Source organism: Phaenicophaeus curvirostris, chromosome 5 (genome assembly GCF_032191515.1).
Source record: "Phaenicophaeus curvirostris isolate KB17595 chromosome 5, BPBGC_Pcur_1.0, whole genome shotgun sequence".
NCBI lineage: Eukaryota > Metazoa > Chordata > Aves > Cuculiformes > Cuculidae > Phaenicophaeus > Phaenicophaeus curvirostris.
In genome coordinates this window covers 58,333,964-58,351,636 of record NC_091396.1, presented here as the reverse complement: position 1 = coordinate 58,351,636, position 17,673 = coordinate 58,333,964, and the positions used below count along the sequence as shown (strand labels likewise).

The following is a 17,673-nucleotide window of genomic DNA, read 5'->3' as shown; positions in this document are numbered from 1 at the left end:
AGCTTGAGCTGCCGGGTGGAGTCTCTGATGCCTGAGCTCATGACGTGTTTTCTTCCTCAGCAGGAGCAGTGAGGGTCTCTCTTCTCTCCTCAGCCATCTATTTTCATGAAATGTGTAAAGGTGTACTATTTTGTGTCAGCCATCCTCTGTCAGTTTGGTTAAAACTGGCTTTAAAATTGGTTAAAACTGACTTAAAACCACTCAAGTGCATTAGGACAGGAGATCAGATGAACAGAGATGCACAAAACCTGTGGCAGTGCTGCCTCATTCCTTTAGGACATAGGTTATCCTTAGGAAATAAGAATAAATACATGCTTTCCACAGAATGATAACTAATTTTGCACAAATAATAAAGTCACCTCTTTCATATGACTATTATGACAATGCTAGCTGCAATATCAAACTGGAGGAGGATATTTTTTGTTTTGTTTTGTTTGTTAGTTTGTTTTTTCTTTTTCTCAAAAATGCCTACCTTGCTTAACAGAGGCTGGCTGTTCTTTGCTGATGAAGTCAAAGGTGGGTGGAGGAACATGTTGTCTGAGTACAGCATAACTTCAGAAAGTGCTTTTCCATGGTTTTATACTTCAGGGAGCCACCAAGTTTCTGTGCTGTGCTCTGCATGTTTAATCATTGTAATTAATATGCCTTTCCATCATCTTTCATGCCTTTGGTTCAAAGTGGTGGAGACTAACAGCATGTTCTGGAAACAAAGAAGTAGGTGAAAAAAACTACAGATCTCTCTCCAGATACTGCAGATCCAGCCTGCCTGTTAGGATTCAAGTGTATTTCATATAACAGATGCTACTGAGCACAAAGTTTCCATTGTATATGTTTGACTGTATTCATGTGGAGTCCCTGCAAAGCAAGCTGGGGCATCACTGCATTGCTGGAATTAGAATATTAATGTAATTGGACTCTTGCAAAGTCATTTCATTTGAAGTGCTAATAGTCTGACTTCATCCGATTAGCATTCCGACCAAACAGCTATTGTTCCAGTCAGGCGCACAATCCACTTATTATGAAGAGATTTTATCTATTTAGGCAAAAGAAATGGGAAGCAGCAAGATAAAAAGTTAAGTCAACAGAGAAACAATATAAAAATTTATCTGAAATATCCGCTTGTTTAGTGAAAGATCCCAAAGACAAAGGGGTTACAGTTTTTCTGAGACAGAAAGACAGTGGTGTCTCAGTGATGTGGGGAGGCTGTGGGCTTTTCCAGGAGCTCCAGGCAACAGGGGAAACTCCTGAACGCTGGGGATATTCCCAGAAGACAAATTGCTCCTCTTTCGCAGTGAGCATAGCAAGGGCCAGGGCAGAAAAGAGAATGACCTCCCCTGGAGAACTCACACTGTAGATAAATAGAGGCATTTAAACACCAGGAAGAAGGAGAGGGCAGGGACGGGCTTCCAAATAGTGGCTTTTGAGGAGGAAGAAGGTCATTTGGTACACCTGACAAAGGAGATTGTTCAGAAGCAGAACTATGCTTGGTGCTGTGTCCTTGTAGTTTCCTACTGCCCTTCTTTCTGCTTGGAAGGATTTCCCTTGTGTCTGCAGCTTGAGAGCACATGCAAGGGGCAAGTGAAATGTTGCATTGTCACAATTCCCCTGCCCAAAATGATGGTTTTGGACAGCAAGCAGTCCGTCTGCATTGTGCTAACACTTGGTGAAAGACCTTTGTTCTAGTTTGATCCTGTCACCTTTCAGCTCCTCTGCTGTAAACGTGTAGTTCCCTTAGGGACTTTGCTTGTCTATTCATAAAACCATTCATGGAAGCACTGCGTTAGAAAATGTTTCTGGAGAGTCAAATCCTGCCAATATTTTAGCTGCAGAACCTTAAGCTGAGCAGTAAAGTAGCATTATAGACAGAGAGGAGAGACCTGTGGACCCTACATGTGCTGTTAACACACACAGACCCAGAAAAGCAAGTGGCTGGTGGTCTCTTGGCAGTTCCTTTGTGGCTGAGAGAGCTGGGGTTGTTTAGCCTGGAGAAGAGGAGGCTGAGGGGAGACCTCATTGCTCTCTACAACTACCTGAAAGGAGGTTGTAGAGAGGAGGGTGCTGGCCTCTTCTCCCAAGTGACAGGAGACAGGACAAGGGGTAATGGCCTCAAGCTCCGCCAGGGGAGGTTCAGGCTGAACATTAGGAAAAAAATTTCACAGAAAGGGTCATTGGGCACTGGCAGAAGCTGCCCAGGGAGGTGGTTGAGTCACCTTCCCTGGAGGTGTTTAAGGGACGCATGGATGAGGCACTGAGGGGCATGGTTTAGTGATTGATAGGAGTGGTTGGACTCGATGATCCTGTGGGTCTCTTCCAACCTGGTGATTCTATGATACTGTCTCCCAGTATGGTACGTTCCCCTTCTGTAACGCCATCCCTCAACCCTTGCCTTTGGAAAGTAGTTGTGGGCAGAGGCATGTGGAGTGAGTGGAGTTGGATGGCTGCTCCTGCTGCAACCAGGAGGCTCAGCATCCACAGTCAGAAAGGCCACCCCCAACTTGCTGTCCCTTTGTAGGGTGCTCACAGCTGCCTGCTCCCCTAGGCAACTGCCTGCTTTGCCTATACACACACATTGCCCCCGATTTGTGAACCAATTACAGGGTGAACAGATGAGATCTGGGTTGTTGGTGCTGCAGGTCTCAGATGGGTTGTTGCCTGAGGGCACTCTTGTCTTGGGAAGCATCTGCCATGGCTTTGATTGAGTAGACTGTGTGGACCATGGAGCAAGAGACGGTCCTAACCTCAGGAAGTCTATCCATCTCTGCTCAGTCATTCCCTGCTTTCCACAGGCTTGTATTGTATTCCCTTGAAAGAAGCTTTCTGGGAAAATACAGCAATTCCCATACATCATGTTGCCCTAGTTTAGGGCACGATCTGCAATTGTACTGTCTTCAAAATCTCTATACTGCAGAGAATCTTGCCTGCAGGACTGGCACTTTGACATCCAATTTCCTTGCACACAGAAGTCTGGGGAAATTATTTTTGTTAGAGCTGGGCTTGTTGGAAGAATGCTGATGAAGTGAAACATAAACACATTGTGCTGGAATTTTCATGGGAAAATGTTGCTGAAGGGTTTTGGCACGCCCGGAATGTGCCTCTTCAGTACTAACCCTCTCACTCCATCTTGTATTCATATATAGTGCAGTTATAATACTCCAAAGGAAACATTTTAACTTTAGCTAATTAAAAATTAAGGCCAAAAGGGAAAGTACAGAAAGCTTCTCCATTTTCAACTTTTTTCCCCAACCTGGGAAAACACTGTATTTTGCAACCTCAGTGTTTCCTACTGGCAACAGCTCAAATGCATGACCACTGCTGGAATTTCTGTTTGCACTTCAAATTTAAATGTATTCATTTCCTCCTCCCTATCATTACTAATGAATCAAATGGCTCTGTGATAACATGCTGGTGGAATTAAGCACTGAGTGAAAGAGCCAGAGCAACATGACAATTACTTGGTTTCCAAGTAGGAAACTAGTGGAATTTCACTGTCACGAAAATGTAAAAAATCTTGGAAGAAACTGCAGACATTAACACAGAAAGAGGAATGCATATATTCTGATTAATCCAGATGCTGTGTGGAAAAATTGCCCCTTAAATTCATATCCCCCCCTCCCCCCAAATAATTCTTGAATAGTAGATGGTTTGGAATAAATATATCTTGTAATGGCTAATACAAGGCACTTTCTACAGCTGATGAGAATCCTCAACTTCTTGATTTCATTTTTATAGTAATGGAAAGTAGAAGTAAAAGCTGGTTTGTAACTATCTAGCAAAGAGAGCATGGTAAGAACAGCATTTCAGCTTATGTCCAAGTGTGGTGCCTTTCTCACAGCAATGCAGGGACTTGTAAAAAACCCATTTTAAACACGAGTTCTTGGAGTTAAATGATATTTTCTGTGTAGGAATTTGTTCTGAGAATTATGGATCAGATCCTTTAGCAGCCTCAGACTTGCCAATACAGTCCTTGCACTGAGTGGACATATATCTTCTTTCCCTTCACTGGGGAGGGTGGCTGGTGAGTAGACCTGTAGGAGTCTATAGACAGACATGCACACATTTATGGTGTTTTGCTGTAACGTTGCACTGCTTATATATGTGTGTGTATAAATATAAAACAATGCATAATAGAGTATATAGTTTCTGGAAAATTGCACAGTCCAGAAGGCCGAGATCACTCTTATCTCCTCTGAATGATGCTGCTAAAACATGAAAACCAACGCCTGTTCTCTGGGGCTTTATTTCCCTCTTGGCTTACACTAGGCTTGCTGGGAGGTGAGGAAAAATTTGGCTCCAAAGCCAGGTGCAATCTCCTTGCCAAAGGAGATCTCAGGGGCAGCCAGGGCACGCGGGATGGGTGGAGAGTGATGATGTGTGCTTCATGAAAACTATTAATGATCAACTTTCTTAAATGGGTAGGATTGTCATCGAAATAATTGGCAGCATACAGGGATGTTTTAGTCATTTAGAAAAAGCTGAAAACCCCACTGGCTTTCCCCCAGTTCTTGTGGTTAGATTGTGTATGAGGTTTTTGACATTATTTTCCTAGAAGAGAGAGAGAAGTTACATAAGAGGGCTGATAGCCTATAAAAATGTCCTCACTCGGCACATGCAGGAGCCAGGTTCATCTTCTTAGAAGGCAGGTGAAGGCTATAGCTGCACAGAAAAAGGAATAAATCTGGGAAGAAATGTCGGCTGTGGGAAACAACCACTAAGATCACCTGGCATAGAAGTGTTTCTAATGCTTTTTTTCTAATAGTATTCCAAGTTGGACAGAAAGCATTGGAATCTACGAGGACCATGAGGAAGACAAAGTATTCCTGGAGAGCCTTTGTGGGAAGAGGCAGCAAGTGGGACAACATGAGCACAGAAAATGCAAGGATGCTGCCCAAGGCCATGCATGAGGAAAGAAAGAAGCAGGAAGCGAAGAGGAGAGGGAAACTGAAAACTGTGGCAGGCAAATTGCTGAAAGCCATGGCTAGTGGGAAAGAAGCAGCAGAAGGGAAGGCTGGCAGTGAGGATGTGGCAGGGAATGTGTTGAAGATGGCAACCAGTAGGAAGGAAGTAAAGGGCGAGACTCCTGCAGGTAACCTTGAAGTTATCTCTGGGTCCAGTCCTGGACCTTCTTTGTCTCTCCCAGCCCCTTCAGGCTCTTGTTTTCATTAACTTCTGGAGTAGGTGCTTTAATTTTTCTTCCTCCTCATTCTTCAGCTGAGTTCTTGTCCTTTCTGAACTGTACACTTGCTCCTCTGGAAACTTCTGTATTTCACTTTCCCTTTGCTTCACAAGGATTTCTCCTTGCTGTTCTTATTTTTACCCCTGCAAAAAATCCTGATGTGTCTTGTGAGAAGCATGATGTGCGTATGACTGGCACCCTGTTGAGTATGAGTGTGCTGTTCCTCCACAGATGGAGAGGGACAGGTAGGCTATGCATGAGCCAATTGTACTAAGTAAACCTTTCCTATGTGCTGCATGTATTGGGGCCAGATGAGCAGAGCTTGCTAGATCCCTCCTGAGCAGCCTGCCAGTTGCTTTCTTGAAGATCCTTGCATCAACTGTTCTCCATTTTGTGTCATGTTCCTCCCTCCAGTCCAGTTTGATTTAATTCCTACTGCACAGATGCGGTGATTTCATAGAGGAAAGTTAGTATATAGGTGAATGAGAAGCTTGTACTCCTTTGTTCTTCACTCGATGCCCAAAGCCGTACCCTGAATTGATTTCAGAGCCCCACTGCTTCTGTACTTGCTTAACTTTCCTTGGTTTCTCATCAAGCTTGATTTTTCCTCTGGGCTCTTCTCCAGCTACGTTTGGGCAAATCTTGTTAACCATTTGTTGCTCAACTTTTTAATCCATAACATGCACAGGGAAAAAGAAAACCCAGCTCTGCGGAGCTTTTGTCAGATTATTTAACTCTTAGTGCTGGGTTGAGTGTGATGGGTAAGATACTTCGAAAGCAAGCAGTGCTGAAAAACTTCTCCCTCCAGATTTTGAAGTTTAATGATTTCATAATTGTCTTTACATGGTATCTGGTGATTAGGGCAATGGCTCACTCACTACAGCTTCTTGCAGACATGGAAATCATGGGGTGTTACGTGAATTCCCTTAGCTGACACACTGCAGATAAGAATCCCATCTTCTGATTTTCACCTTTGGGCAAAGTAGCATAGGTAGCTGTTTGGCCTAATTAAAAAAAAACAACAAAGAGAGGACCCTGGACTGCACTGCACAGCCTCAGTTTAAGACAGGAGCTGTCTGGCAGGAGTGAGACCCTCTGCGTAGCTGTGCCAGACTGTGAATGGGTGGGAGACACCTTACAAGAGAGTTTGCAGCACTTTGGTCCTGCTACGGTTTCTGTAGAGAAGACAGAGGATTCCTTCTAGGCTTGGTTTTCAGCTGTTGACTGTTTCAGATGATGTGCTTTCTCTAATGCTTTTCTTCTGGACAAAAGGTACGTTCCTTGAGGAAAGATTGTCATTAATGAATCTGCATTGCCTGCATGAGGACTTCTACTGGAATGATGACCAAAAGCTGCAGAAGACTAGTTGGCAGGCTTAGTTAGCCTTGAGGAGAAAGAATGAGAGATAGAAAGAGGAAAGAAAGTGGTTGCTCTAAGGAAACTGAAACATGCGTGTGCTAGACCTTAAGTGAGATGATCTTGAATAGATCATGAGGAATTTTAGGATACATATAAACTACTTACTTCAGTATTTTGATATTAAAGTGATGGATCCTGTAGGGGAGTGAATAAACATCAAGTTGTCTTGTTACTCTCTCTGTTGCAGAAGAAATCATCTGCAGATGCATTGAGGAAGGAAAATTTTTTGAAGCTTGTGATCGTATCTATGATCTGGAGCACTCTGGAAGTAGTGGTGTGGGAAAGTCTGAATCACTTTACACGCTACTGGCTGAACGAATGTGGACTGTGGTGGAAGAAGCATTCAGTGGAACTGGTATGATATCCCTGGAGGCATTACAGTCAGTGGGGGAATCACTGAAGTGGGAGAAGCAGAAGGAAGCAGAGTGGCTCAGCAGTGGCCAAGAAATGGAGTCTGTTTCCACCTGGAGTCCAAACTTCTGGAGGAAAGATCTGGAAGAAAAACTAACACACCATATGACAAACCAGATTCCCTTGCTTGGTTCCTCTAGTAACACAGATGAGACTGCACTAAAACAGCATCTGAGTCAACTGGAAACTGTGTTTCTCCCAGACCTGGAGCACAGAAGTGGTGTCTTCAAGGAGGCAGGGCTACTCGTCACTTATGCCCGCTGCTGTCACACTTCTTTGTCTTCTCACCTTTCCACGCTTACTGACAATAACCATTTCAGCTTCAGCCAATGCCTTTTGGTTTATGAATGGGTCCTTAAGATGTACAAAAGGTATGTTTGAAGGAATTCTTTGTTTCTACATTTTTTCTGTCTCTGCTCTTCAGTTCTGAGGACACTCCCTGCTTCCTGTTAACGTAGTGATGCTCAGGACTCTTGCTGAGTTTAGCCTTTCCCGCTGCATCTTTTATCTTCTGTGCTTTCAGAATCAGAGCCTTTTTTTCATGCAGTACTATGCCTCTTTCTAAATCCTTAGTATTGGGCTCAGGGGCTCACCTGAGGTAGACAGATGTTTCTCCACTGGCCTCCTGTGGGCATGCACAGTGTCCTGCTTTCTTAAACAATTTTGTTTCTCACATTAAACCTTTTTTATCAAGGACCATAATACTCTGATTACTTCAGAGTAATTTCCTCTGGCCTTTATGTTAGGATGGTGCTCTGTGGACTTCTGTTGTCTCCTTGGTTCTCTTGCTGCTTTATCTGGCTTGTAGTTTGACCAGCTGTTTCCATATTTCCTGCATCAGTGTTCAGATCACAGGAAAAATATAGCTGATCATTGAATTCCTTCCCACATCTGGGAAAAGGGATGTGGCTTTCCCCATGATCTGAAGAGCAGCACATCTGGGACCTTTTGGCTCAATGTGAATTCAAAGCTTGTGGGTATCATCAAAGCCTGAAGCTTTCTTGTGATTTGTTTTTGTATGACAATGGCAGATGAGGTGTTTGATTCTCCATGTCCATGGTTACTTTGCTACTTGACAGCTCCAATCTACTTGTGTCCTAATAGTTTTCATCCCTTTTGGGTTATTTAATTGCTTCCATCCAAGCTTACTGCTTCTCTGTTCCTTATATTAATTGAACTTATGAACCCTTGATTAGCTCATAACCATTTCATCAGGTGGGCTCTTCCCAGGCAGGGTAGTGGGGACACGCTGTTGCGTGTTGTCCTCAGACACATGGGAAGCACGTGGCCAGGATGCATCCCTTCTATTGCTACTTTTCTAGGTTCTAAATGGTGAAACTTGAGTTTTAGTTAAGACTAATGGATTGATGAAATGTTGAAAACTTGCATGAAATTGGAGGTGAATATGTAATGTAAATATACAATGAAAAGCTCAAAGATAGGAAAATCTCGTTATACAAATACTGAATTCCTTCAAGGAAAAAAAAAAAAGCCAGAACAGTCCATGACTACATCAGTGTCAGAAGGTAGTGAAAAAAGTGGAAATGAGAAGAGATGCCAGTCTTAAGCATTTGGATTTTCTTTTCTGGAAACAGTTACAACTTTAATGAAAGCTCCTGTATTGATGCAGTTGTCCTAGTATATAAGTGCTTTTTATTGTATTCAGAGAGAATATATGACATTTGTAAAATTGTGCATCCCTGGAAGTGTATTTGGGTGACTCTGCTCAAGCCCACGAAGGAATTCAGCAGCAGGACTGAGGGGAGAGTGAAGTGGTGGGCAAAAAGTGTAAATTGGGCAGCAAATACAGGAAGAAGAAAAAGAAACAGCACAAATGAATAGCTGGCAATAGGGCAGGATAAAGATGATCTACCACTTTGTGGCTGCCCTGATGCTGCAAACACTGCTGAGTCCGTGCAGGGCACCCTGTTTGCTTAGTGGCTCTGCAGGGGGTGCCAGGTGGGAGATGGGCTGTGGATCAGCGGGAAGCTGCCCCTCTGGCTGAGCTCTTGTTTCTGTACGCAGTGGCAGCGAGACATGTCTGAGATCCAGCCAGACCCCCCAGCACAACCTTTCCCTTGGTGTACAGTGTCTCGTGTGGATTATTTTGAAGACTGAGGAAAAGTTACTTGCAGTTGCCCGGGTAAGAACTCAGGAGTTTTACCGCAATCTGCCTCTTTTATTCCCATGGTTTTAAAATAAGGAATGCCCTTGTTAACTTAGCCGAGCCAGCTAAGTTAACAGCTGCGTGTGAGCCCCAAGGTCTCTGTCTTGGCTGGGTTTCTTTGCTGAGCCCAAGTGTGAAGATCCATGACTGTCTGCTGCCAAAGGGATGCTGCCCTGTCCTTGCTCCTTAGCAAAGAAATGCTGGGACATTTGCAATTCCCTCTTCATCTGGTTGATCCACCTTCATAGTGCTGCAGTCTACTCTGCTCAGAAGCCAACGTGCCTAGAGGAAAGGAAAAATGTGTGAAATCCACTTCCTTATAGAGGGCTATTTCAAGATTCTGTTCATCTTCTCTCCAGCTGTTAATGAGCCCATGGTGTGCAGTGGTTGGGTTTCTTTATAGTCCCTTTGCCTCAGCTGTGCAGGATATTGAGGCTACAGGATTTGTCGGTATGGGGACCCCTCACAGCCCTCTCCAGCTTGCTGAATTGGTACTGGTGAGGTTATAGCAAAGATTATTTCCAGAGCCCAGCACAAGAAATGGTGCAGCTGGTGCACACCCAGCACTGCTGTCCCGCAGGGACAGAGCAGAGCATCCAGCCTTGCAACCCCACAGGGGCCTCAGCTCCAGGGCTGCAGGTTCTCCTTGTCTCAGCAAAGCTCCCCCTTTGAAGAGTGCTGTCTCGGTGAGTGGGATACAGACGAGGCAGGGAAGATCCATTGCAGAATGGGGAACTCCAAAGGAAACCATGCTATTTGCAAAACTCAGTGGGGCCTTTTAGATTCAGCTAAAGCTGAAATGCAGCAGCAGGAGTTACCTCACTCATCTCTTACGCCTTCCCTTTCCATCAGTCCCTGGGAAGCAGAAGTGGGGAAATGCCATGGCAAACTGCTGAATCACTCCAGGGGAAGTACTCTAAATTGCCCAAGTTTTCCTCAAGATGTAGTCCGTGAAGGAGAACAAGAAGGTTGTCACAAACATGGGAGTAGAGGTGCCAGCTGGTGACAATATGCTTAAAACCTACTGATTTCAGCGTTTAACATTAAGCATCTTTATGGGCTGTTTGTAATCATGACTCTGTGGAAGGCCACATGTTCTTAAGGTCTGGTTTTAGCACATATTTCAGTGAAGGAAATGACTTTACTCAGGGTAGTGCTGGTGAGGTTATCTTAGAGCATGTCACTGAGTCATTGACAAACCCTCACAGATGCTGACTAACGGTGACACAGTGGCAGAGAATTTAACTCTCCTAATTTTTTTTTTTTTTATTCCTTCTAATGTAATGTCTGGAGAAAGCTCTTGTTTATTGATGAACTTTCTGCTTTCCTTATACACCATGCACTGAGCAGGCTGACATAGATCTGGCAGGGGTTATGAGCTCTTGTGCCCCACTGCCCTGAGTTGGCTGCATTTTTTTTGTGCTACCTTGACTCTGGAAGCATCACAGCTGTACATGGTGCTGCACTGTACGCAGTGGGCAGAGCTGGAATTACTGGAGAGGGTGGTACAGCAATGACCAAGCTCACTTCAGACTTGGCCAGCTCAGGACTAGCTCCGGGTTCAAGCTAGGGAGCTTAAGTGGACCTGAGCTGACTCCATATGGAAAAATTATGGACATATCTTTTCTCAGCTCAGAGGAAGAGCTTATAAAACCCGCTTTAACCCTATTACTTTTTCTAGGATACTCCAGGCCTTCATTATTCCAGATATTCAGAAGCTGCTCTTGAACAAATATCCTGTTAGTTATCTACGAGTGATTTTAATACAGAATTGTGACTGTGAATCCCATGGTGTGGGTTTTGCCACTTCAGTAGATGACTAAATTTTTCTAAATGAAAAAATACTGCCAAGAATAAGCCATGGGCTATTTCGCTTGTGAATACCTGGCTTGTCACTGGGAGTGCTGTCCTGCTATCTGTGCAAACTATAAGCTGTGAGAACCGTGACCATACCTGAAGGTGCTGGGAGCACAGATGCCACCTGGGGTTCAAAACCACTTCCAAACACCTCTGTGGGCAACTCAGCCAGCTCTGCACACAGGCAGTGTTCCCTCAGCCCAGGCATGTTCAGGGCAAGGGGGCTTTGCGCCTTTGAGGTTGCAAGGTTGGAAAACTCGAAATGATAATGCCATTGATTGGATTGTTGATTCATCCCCCTTGCCCTTGCTGTACTGGAGAATTTGATATGAGTGCAAGGCAAACCTTCCAGCACGATGCTAGGGTTCATTCTGATACTGAGAGGTAGAAAATGAATTTTCTATCCTCCACTTTTGCAGCCTTAGCTCAAAACAGGCTCTTTGTCCAAAAATGGAGGTGGCAGGACTGGACATGCACAGATGGACAGAAGCTTGAGAATGGTTTAGACTGACCTGCAAAGGATCACTTGAACCTGTGTCTTCTTCCCTCCCTCTATGTTTTCAAGTAGATAAAAATAGAACTGCCAAGTTCATGTGCTTTGGAGAATTTGGGCAGAGGACCTGCTGCTACCCAAAGGAATAAAGCTGTGCAGTTGTTCTGCCCGCCTGCCTGTCAGTGTCAGTGATGCCCTCCTACCCATGTTGAGCCTCTTAGCCAATTTTGACTGTACTCGATAACTATGTAGAGATCTCAAGGGTGTTAAATTCTTGCGTGTTTTGAAACAGCAGTCGGACAGACAAGGGACCCAAGTTATAACTCAGCCCCTTGTATTTTCTGAGAGGAAGTGATTGGATGGGCAGTCAGCACTGTCGGGCTGCCCACCCATGGATATGAAGCTTGTGCTGGTTCAGACACATCATCTGATCTAGAGCAACTAAGACCATGGTTCAACAAGTTATTGCCTTGCAGTTACTAACTAAATGCATGCTTTGTTCCATTGGGCAGCAAGACCTTTGTGTTGGCTTAAGATGACACATTTTACTGTGCAGGCTAGAAGTGTTTCTGCAGCTCGGCTGGGATGTATTATCTCAGCACATCATGTTCACGCAATTGCACACAGTCAGGTGATGGCACTCAGGAGGAAAGGAATTTTTTCTTCGGTTGTTTACAACTTCTTATTTGTATTTGATTAACACTTTTCAATGAGTATAGCCGAGCAGTTGTTTTGAATATACTTTTGATGAAATTCTTCAGTGACAGCCACAAATTTCCAAATTCATCAGCCAGAAAAGGACAAAGATGAAAATGGAACATCAGACTTTACATTCTTTCTGTTTCCTTGGAGGAAGATGCAGAAATGAAAGAATAAATAAGCAAGCCAAGCTTTTTAGTTTAAAGCTTCTATAAAGGTCAGATCATGTTTTAAGCAATGAGCCCTTTCTCTTCAGTGTTTTGCTTTTACAGTCTATTCAAAATAACACAAGTCAGCCAAGTCTTGGGAAACTTCCCATCGTGCAGCCTTGTGGGGTTCATCTCTCCGTGACAGTAGCTCTAAACACTGACCCAGCTCCTCTTTGCACTCACAAGTCCCTGGCTCAAGTGAGGGAATGCTTTTAATTAGCACTGGCTGGTTTATGTGGGTGCCGGCTAGAGCTAGGAACAGTGGAAAATCTCAGATACAGTAGTTGGCAGCACAATGTTGTGCCTAAATGTTGTTTTGCTGTGTAGACACCTTCATTTGAGCCAAGCTAACTAGGGAAGACTGTAGATAACCCGAGCTGACACTGTGATGAAAGGAAGCTGCAAATCATTTAAACTCATGCAAACACTGTAGAACAAAACAGAACAATGTTATTAGGTCAGCTGGAAAATAGCCAGGCTTTGGGTTAAATGAGTGGCCAAAAAATAGAGGCAAAAATTTGTCTAGCCCAAATGCATAAAGAGAGGTTGGGAAACCTGACTCGTTACAAATGCTGCTCATGTATCTCAACTGTTCTTTTTCTCCTTTTCTTTTCGTATTTAGAAGGAAGTAGGGAAAGCTCTGAGAGAAGCCTTTGATATTGGGAAACCCCCTTGTGCAGATACTGCAGTCATTCAGGTAAACCAGAAGGAACTGGAAAATTCTCATATTTTGCAGCAGTTATGTTTTTTTCCATACAAATATGTAGGCATTTGGCAAGACCAAATTTTGAATGTCTTTGGGCTAAGGTCAGTGTGTTACAAGCTTGCAAGTTAGCTGCAATACTTAAACTGCATCTCTTTGCTCCCAAACCTGTTTTACTCTTGTGCGTATGTAAAGAAAACTAAACTAACTAAAGATGAGCCTGAGATTAGCCGATTTGAGCAGAAATTATATTTTCATGTATGCATGCAGATTTTCATGCAATATTTTGGTAAGTCTTGGTGTGTGTTAACTGGTCTTCTCTGTACAAGTTCTGCAGACACTTTTATGAAAGCAGCAAGAGTTGCCAAGCCATGGCAGGTCCATGTACCTGGCAGTGCAAACACAGGCAGCTTGTTCCCTGCTTATGTGCAGGTTGTAGCCGTGACTGCTGCCCTGATGGGTTAGGCAGCACAAGAAATTACGTCAAAGCACAGTCAAGTGCTTGAAGGGCATTGCAGAACCACACTGCCAATTTACGAGCAGTACATACCATGGCCAGAGGGTGCAGGAGGCTTAAAATAAATCCTCGAGTGTTCATGTGGACTCAAGTGATGCTGCAGGTCAGGAGCAGGCTGTGGGCTGATGCAACTGTATCGTGCTTCTCCAGGGCCACCACCCCAGCAGCAGTCCTGTTTCAGGTCATGAGAGAGGGAAGCATCCCCATGGTTCTTTGGGATGGCAGACAACCTCAGGCACCCTGTTGGAGGCTGGCAGAGGGCATTGTGAGTCAGCAACAACTGGCCCTCCCTCTGAGGATACAACTTTATCTGGAAAAACCTGTCTTTTCTCACCCATCTCAGACCCAGGGACCAAGTGCAGAGTCCACAGACAGGAGAGCTCCCTCCTTGCATTGCCCTGTGCCTGTTAGAGCAGTGGAACAATGATGTACTCGGTGATGTACCAGTGCTAGGGTGGCTTTTAGCTACCAAACTGGCTTTCCCCCAGCCCTGCATCTGTCTGAGAGAACAAAGGTTTTATTACAGGGTCCAGGCCAAAGACTGCTTTGAATTTTGTGGTCCACATATCTTGCCATGCTTCAGCATGAGTGGTTTTGCTCTGTTGTGCATGTAACTGACAGTTTTGAGTGCCCTGGGGTAGGTAATGGAAAAGCCTGGAGAAACAGAAAAGCCTTATCAAATTACCACCTCCTCGATTTTCTGATTTTCTCAGGCTGATACTTAAAGACAAGATAGAAAATGAACAAGGTGTCATGGAAACTCATCAGCCATGGTTTCCTGGCACTTTGGGGTAGCATATTTTATCCTTTCCCTTTGGGTGAACTTTTACATCTGTTGTGAGCAGTGGAAAAACCCATTCATGATGTGAGTCAGCCTTTGTCTCTGGCTCATGCTTCCCAGAGCACCAGGAGATCACAGCGGTATGAGTCCATCTGTCTCCTTTTATCCATCTGGCTATCCTCCCCTTCAAGCTTTTGTTTCCACAGAGTAACTAATGGGCAGCAGTAAGTTGCCACTTGCTCAAACCTGCCCAATATGGGATGGATTTTGAGCTATCTGGCACAGCCGACCTCCTGCAGGCTCCCGGGCCACCCAGCTAGGGTCAGTGGGGCAAGACAGGTGCTATGGGGTCTAACACACATTGCCATGTTAGGCATGAGCAGTGGTGGCTTGGAAGAAGACACCTGACTTCTTCAGACATCTCTAGTAGAAACCCTAGCAGAGGCACAGGGCACACAGAGCTGCCTAAACCTTTCTTTAGCATTTGCTCCTAAATTAATCTGTGAGGGTAAATCATGCAGAAATGCAGGTGCTCCCTCAGATGGCAGGTCTTTGCATGAGCTGAGCTGCCAGGCTGGATATGTATCGCTAGCAGAGAGTATCTGTAAGGGCAGGATTTATTCCAAGCATAAGACTTGACTCCAGCCTGTTGACCACAATGAAAGCAGAGGTAGCACAGGTGTAGGATCAGGCATTAAAATCAGGCTCCTAGAAAATACTTTTATTTCCACAAAGTCTCTCAAAACCCAAACTGAAGTTGTTGCCTAGGAGGCAGAGGGATTTGCAGTGGAGTGAGGGATGGTATGTATTCCTGTTCACTACACAGTGAAAAATAGCTTTGGCCCATTTTCTCACACCTTGAAATCCACAGATACTAACAGAGAAGACAGAAGCTGCCTGTCGTGTCAGCGAGAGCTTGAGCGAGAAGGTGGAAGCTGTGTGCCTGGAGGAGTGTCTGAGCTTCTTGGAGAGGTAGGAGGGATGCTGTTTTCCTTTTTGGCACGTCCTCAGTGCTCAGAAGAAAGAAATCCTGATGCAGGGACTGCTGATGCTATGTCAACCTGGATCTGCCATTGCTCCTCTTTTGTTTGATGGTTGTTTCCCATTAAGCTGTTACTGGAGGGACAGGCTTTGCTGCTGTTTATGTGCTCAGCAGTGGTTGTTGGACAAAAGCGGAGGGAACAAAGAGCACTAGACTTGCCTGGACAGGTTAAAGCCTTGGGGTATGTTTGTTCTGGAGAGTCTCAGACCTTAAAAACAACCAGAAAGAGGGGCAACCATGTGGCCGGTGTGTCCGGGCTTGGTGCTCCCTGCTGGTTCCCTGGGAGGGTGAGGAGCTCTGCTTTGTCCTGCTTCTCAGAGGAGGACAAATATCTTCTTCTCATCTTCTGCCCTCTTACCACTTCTTCTGGCTCCCTTTATCTGCTTTTTGTTCTTGGGCATCCACTTCCCTGTGTATCCCCTGCAGCAGAAAATGTGAGTGCTACTGGTTGTAGAGTAACATTTGAGATGAAGTTTGATTTAAGATCCTTGGCCCTTCACATTATAAGAGGAAGGAAATTCCTATAAAACAGAGTTGTCGAGGAGGCATTTGTGGACTGAAGCTGCGATGAAGTGGTTGATAGTCTTTGTGGGTTATTCACACATGCTGAGGCTTTGTTCTGCAGCTTTATTAACAGAGCCCAGTTTCTTTCCAGAAGGAAGCATTGCAGCAACTGCAATGGTAAAGTGAACATCCTGCCTCTTGATCCCTAGCAGTGGCACTCAGGCAACTCGAAGGCTCTCCCTGTGCCATTCCTATGCTCTCCTTCCTCACCAGCTGGGCAGGACAGAGATTGTCTTTGTTCTGCTTTAGATCCCCCCTTGGGGAGTGAAACTCTGCATGATGAAAATACAAATAATCAGAGGATATTTCCCCCATTTGCTGCTGGGCTAACACTGTCAGATGCATTATGGAGCACACCAGCTTAAAAAAAAAGTCTTTCTGTTTTAATCTAGCTATGAAAATGAAGTAAGAAGCTTCTTCCAACTTGATGGCTGCCTGGGGATCTGCAGTGGCTTACGAATCCTGGAGAACTGCTGCATTCTCAGGTTAGAAACAAGACTCTAGAGGCAGGGGAAGTGGAATTAATTTTCTTCTATCTGATCTTCTCACTCAAAAGACTCATGTGGGGGCCCTGCCTGTGACCAGGGCCAGGACTGCTGTGTTGGCAGCCTGGCAATTCTGTTTCTCACCTGCTCCCAGACTCTGTAGGTACAGGGACTGTAGCCTGTGGTCCACCATCTCATTCTTCCTGGTGTCCACTCCCCTGAGCAGGAGGCAGGCAGCAATGCTGTGTTGCATGTGGGGACATTACCCTGGCCAATTCTGCTATGTGTTGTGATGTGGTTCCTCTCCTTGGTCTGATTCACCCTCAGCGGGAAAGCTTCATAACCATTGCACTAAGATGGGTGTGCTAGTGAACTTCAATTTAAACCTAATCTTAATTACTTTGCTGAATGAAACTCAGTCGAACATGCCAAGCTTTCCCTGGTGTTGCTAGGAAGGAGGGAAGCAACAAATTACAGAAGGGTGGGGGAGGCTGTTTGCACCTACAAGCTAATTTCAGAAGTGCTTGCAGCAGTACAGAGAACAAGGTTGCTTCCTTTCTTCCTGCATAACATTATCTGGGGATCTCTGGAGTCAGCAAAATGCCCAGATCCAGCATACGGACAGTGCTTACTTGACATTGCAGCCTTCATTGAGCCTAGGTAGCTGTTTTGTTTGTTGTATTTGCATGTTGCTGATGTTGGATCTTGGACTGAATAGTTACGAGACTCTCTGATGTAATTCTTTACAGTGACACTGAGAATGAAATTATACACTGAGCTTTCACAGAAAGTAAAATGTCCGCTTTCAAGCTGGTTATCATTTCAACTAGGATTTACTGACTTGAAGTCTGTTCTGGTGGAAGATGATTGTTGTTCTTGTATTTGTAGGGTGTCAGAGGCACACAGGATGCTCATCCAGCCTCCACTCATCAAGGCCACTTCACGCCTCCTTATTTTTGAAAATACTAGAATTTTTACTTTTCCAGTGGTGGCTACAAGTGGCATTTGTATGCATTGAGCTTTCATGTCCTTGTGGCAGCGTCTTGAAGGGAGCTAGCCAAAGAAGGGTGCACATATATTGGTCACCGTTCCAGCCCTGGACCTGAGCATATGTCCATTCAATTGCTCAGGCAGTCATGTTGGTTACTGTTGG

The 17,673-nt window shown here is 44.8% G+C and overlaps 1 protein-coding gene across 6 annotated transcripts in view; it reads left to right on the top strand.

Annotated features, from left to right (window-relative positions):
* LOC138721589 (exocyst complex component 3-like) overlaps positions 1 to 17,673 on the top strand; it is a 31,578-nt gene that overhangs the window by 3,767 nt on the left and 10,138 nt on the right. Inside the window, exons 1-7 of one of the 6 annotated variants that reach the window (XM_069858865.1) lie at positions 3,956 to 4,015; positions 4,757 to 5,083; positions 6,780 to 7,374; positions 9,029 to 9,146; positions 13,051 to 13,125; positions 15,301 to 15,401; positions 16,428 to 16,520. In XM_069858865.1, the coding sequence (XP_069714966.1) occupies positions 4,798 to 5,083; positions 6,780 to 7,374; positions 9,029 to 9,146; positions 13,051 to 13,125; positions 15,301 to 15,401; positions 16,428 to 16,520 (1,268 nt within the window). In that variant the 5' untranslated portion in view covers positions 3,956 to 4,015; positions 4,757 to 4,797. Of the gene's footprint in view, positions 1 to 3,904; positions 4,016 to 4,474; positions 5,084 to 6,779; positions 7,375 to 9,028; positions 9,147 to 13,050; positions 13,126 to 15,300; positions 15,402 to 16,427; positions 16,521 to 17,673 lie in introns of those variants that run through there. The other 5 variants (XM_069858870.1, XM_069858864.1, XM_069858868.1 and 2 more) reach the window with 5 other exon arrangements.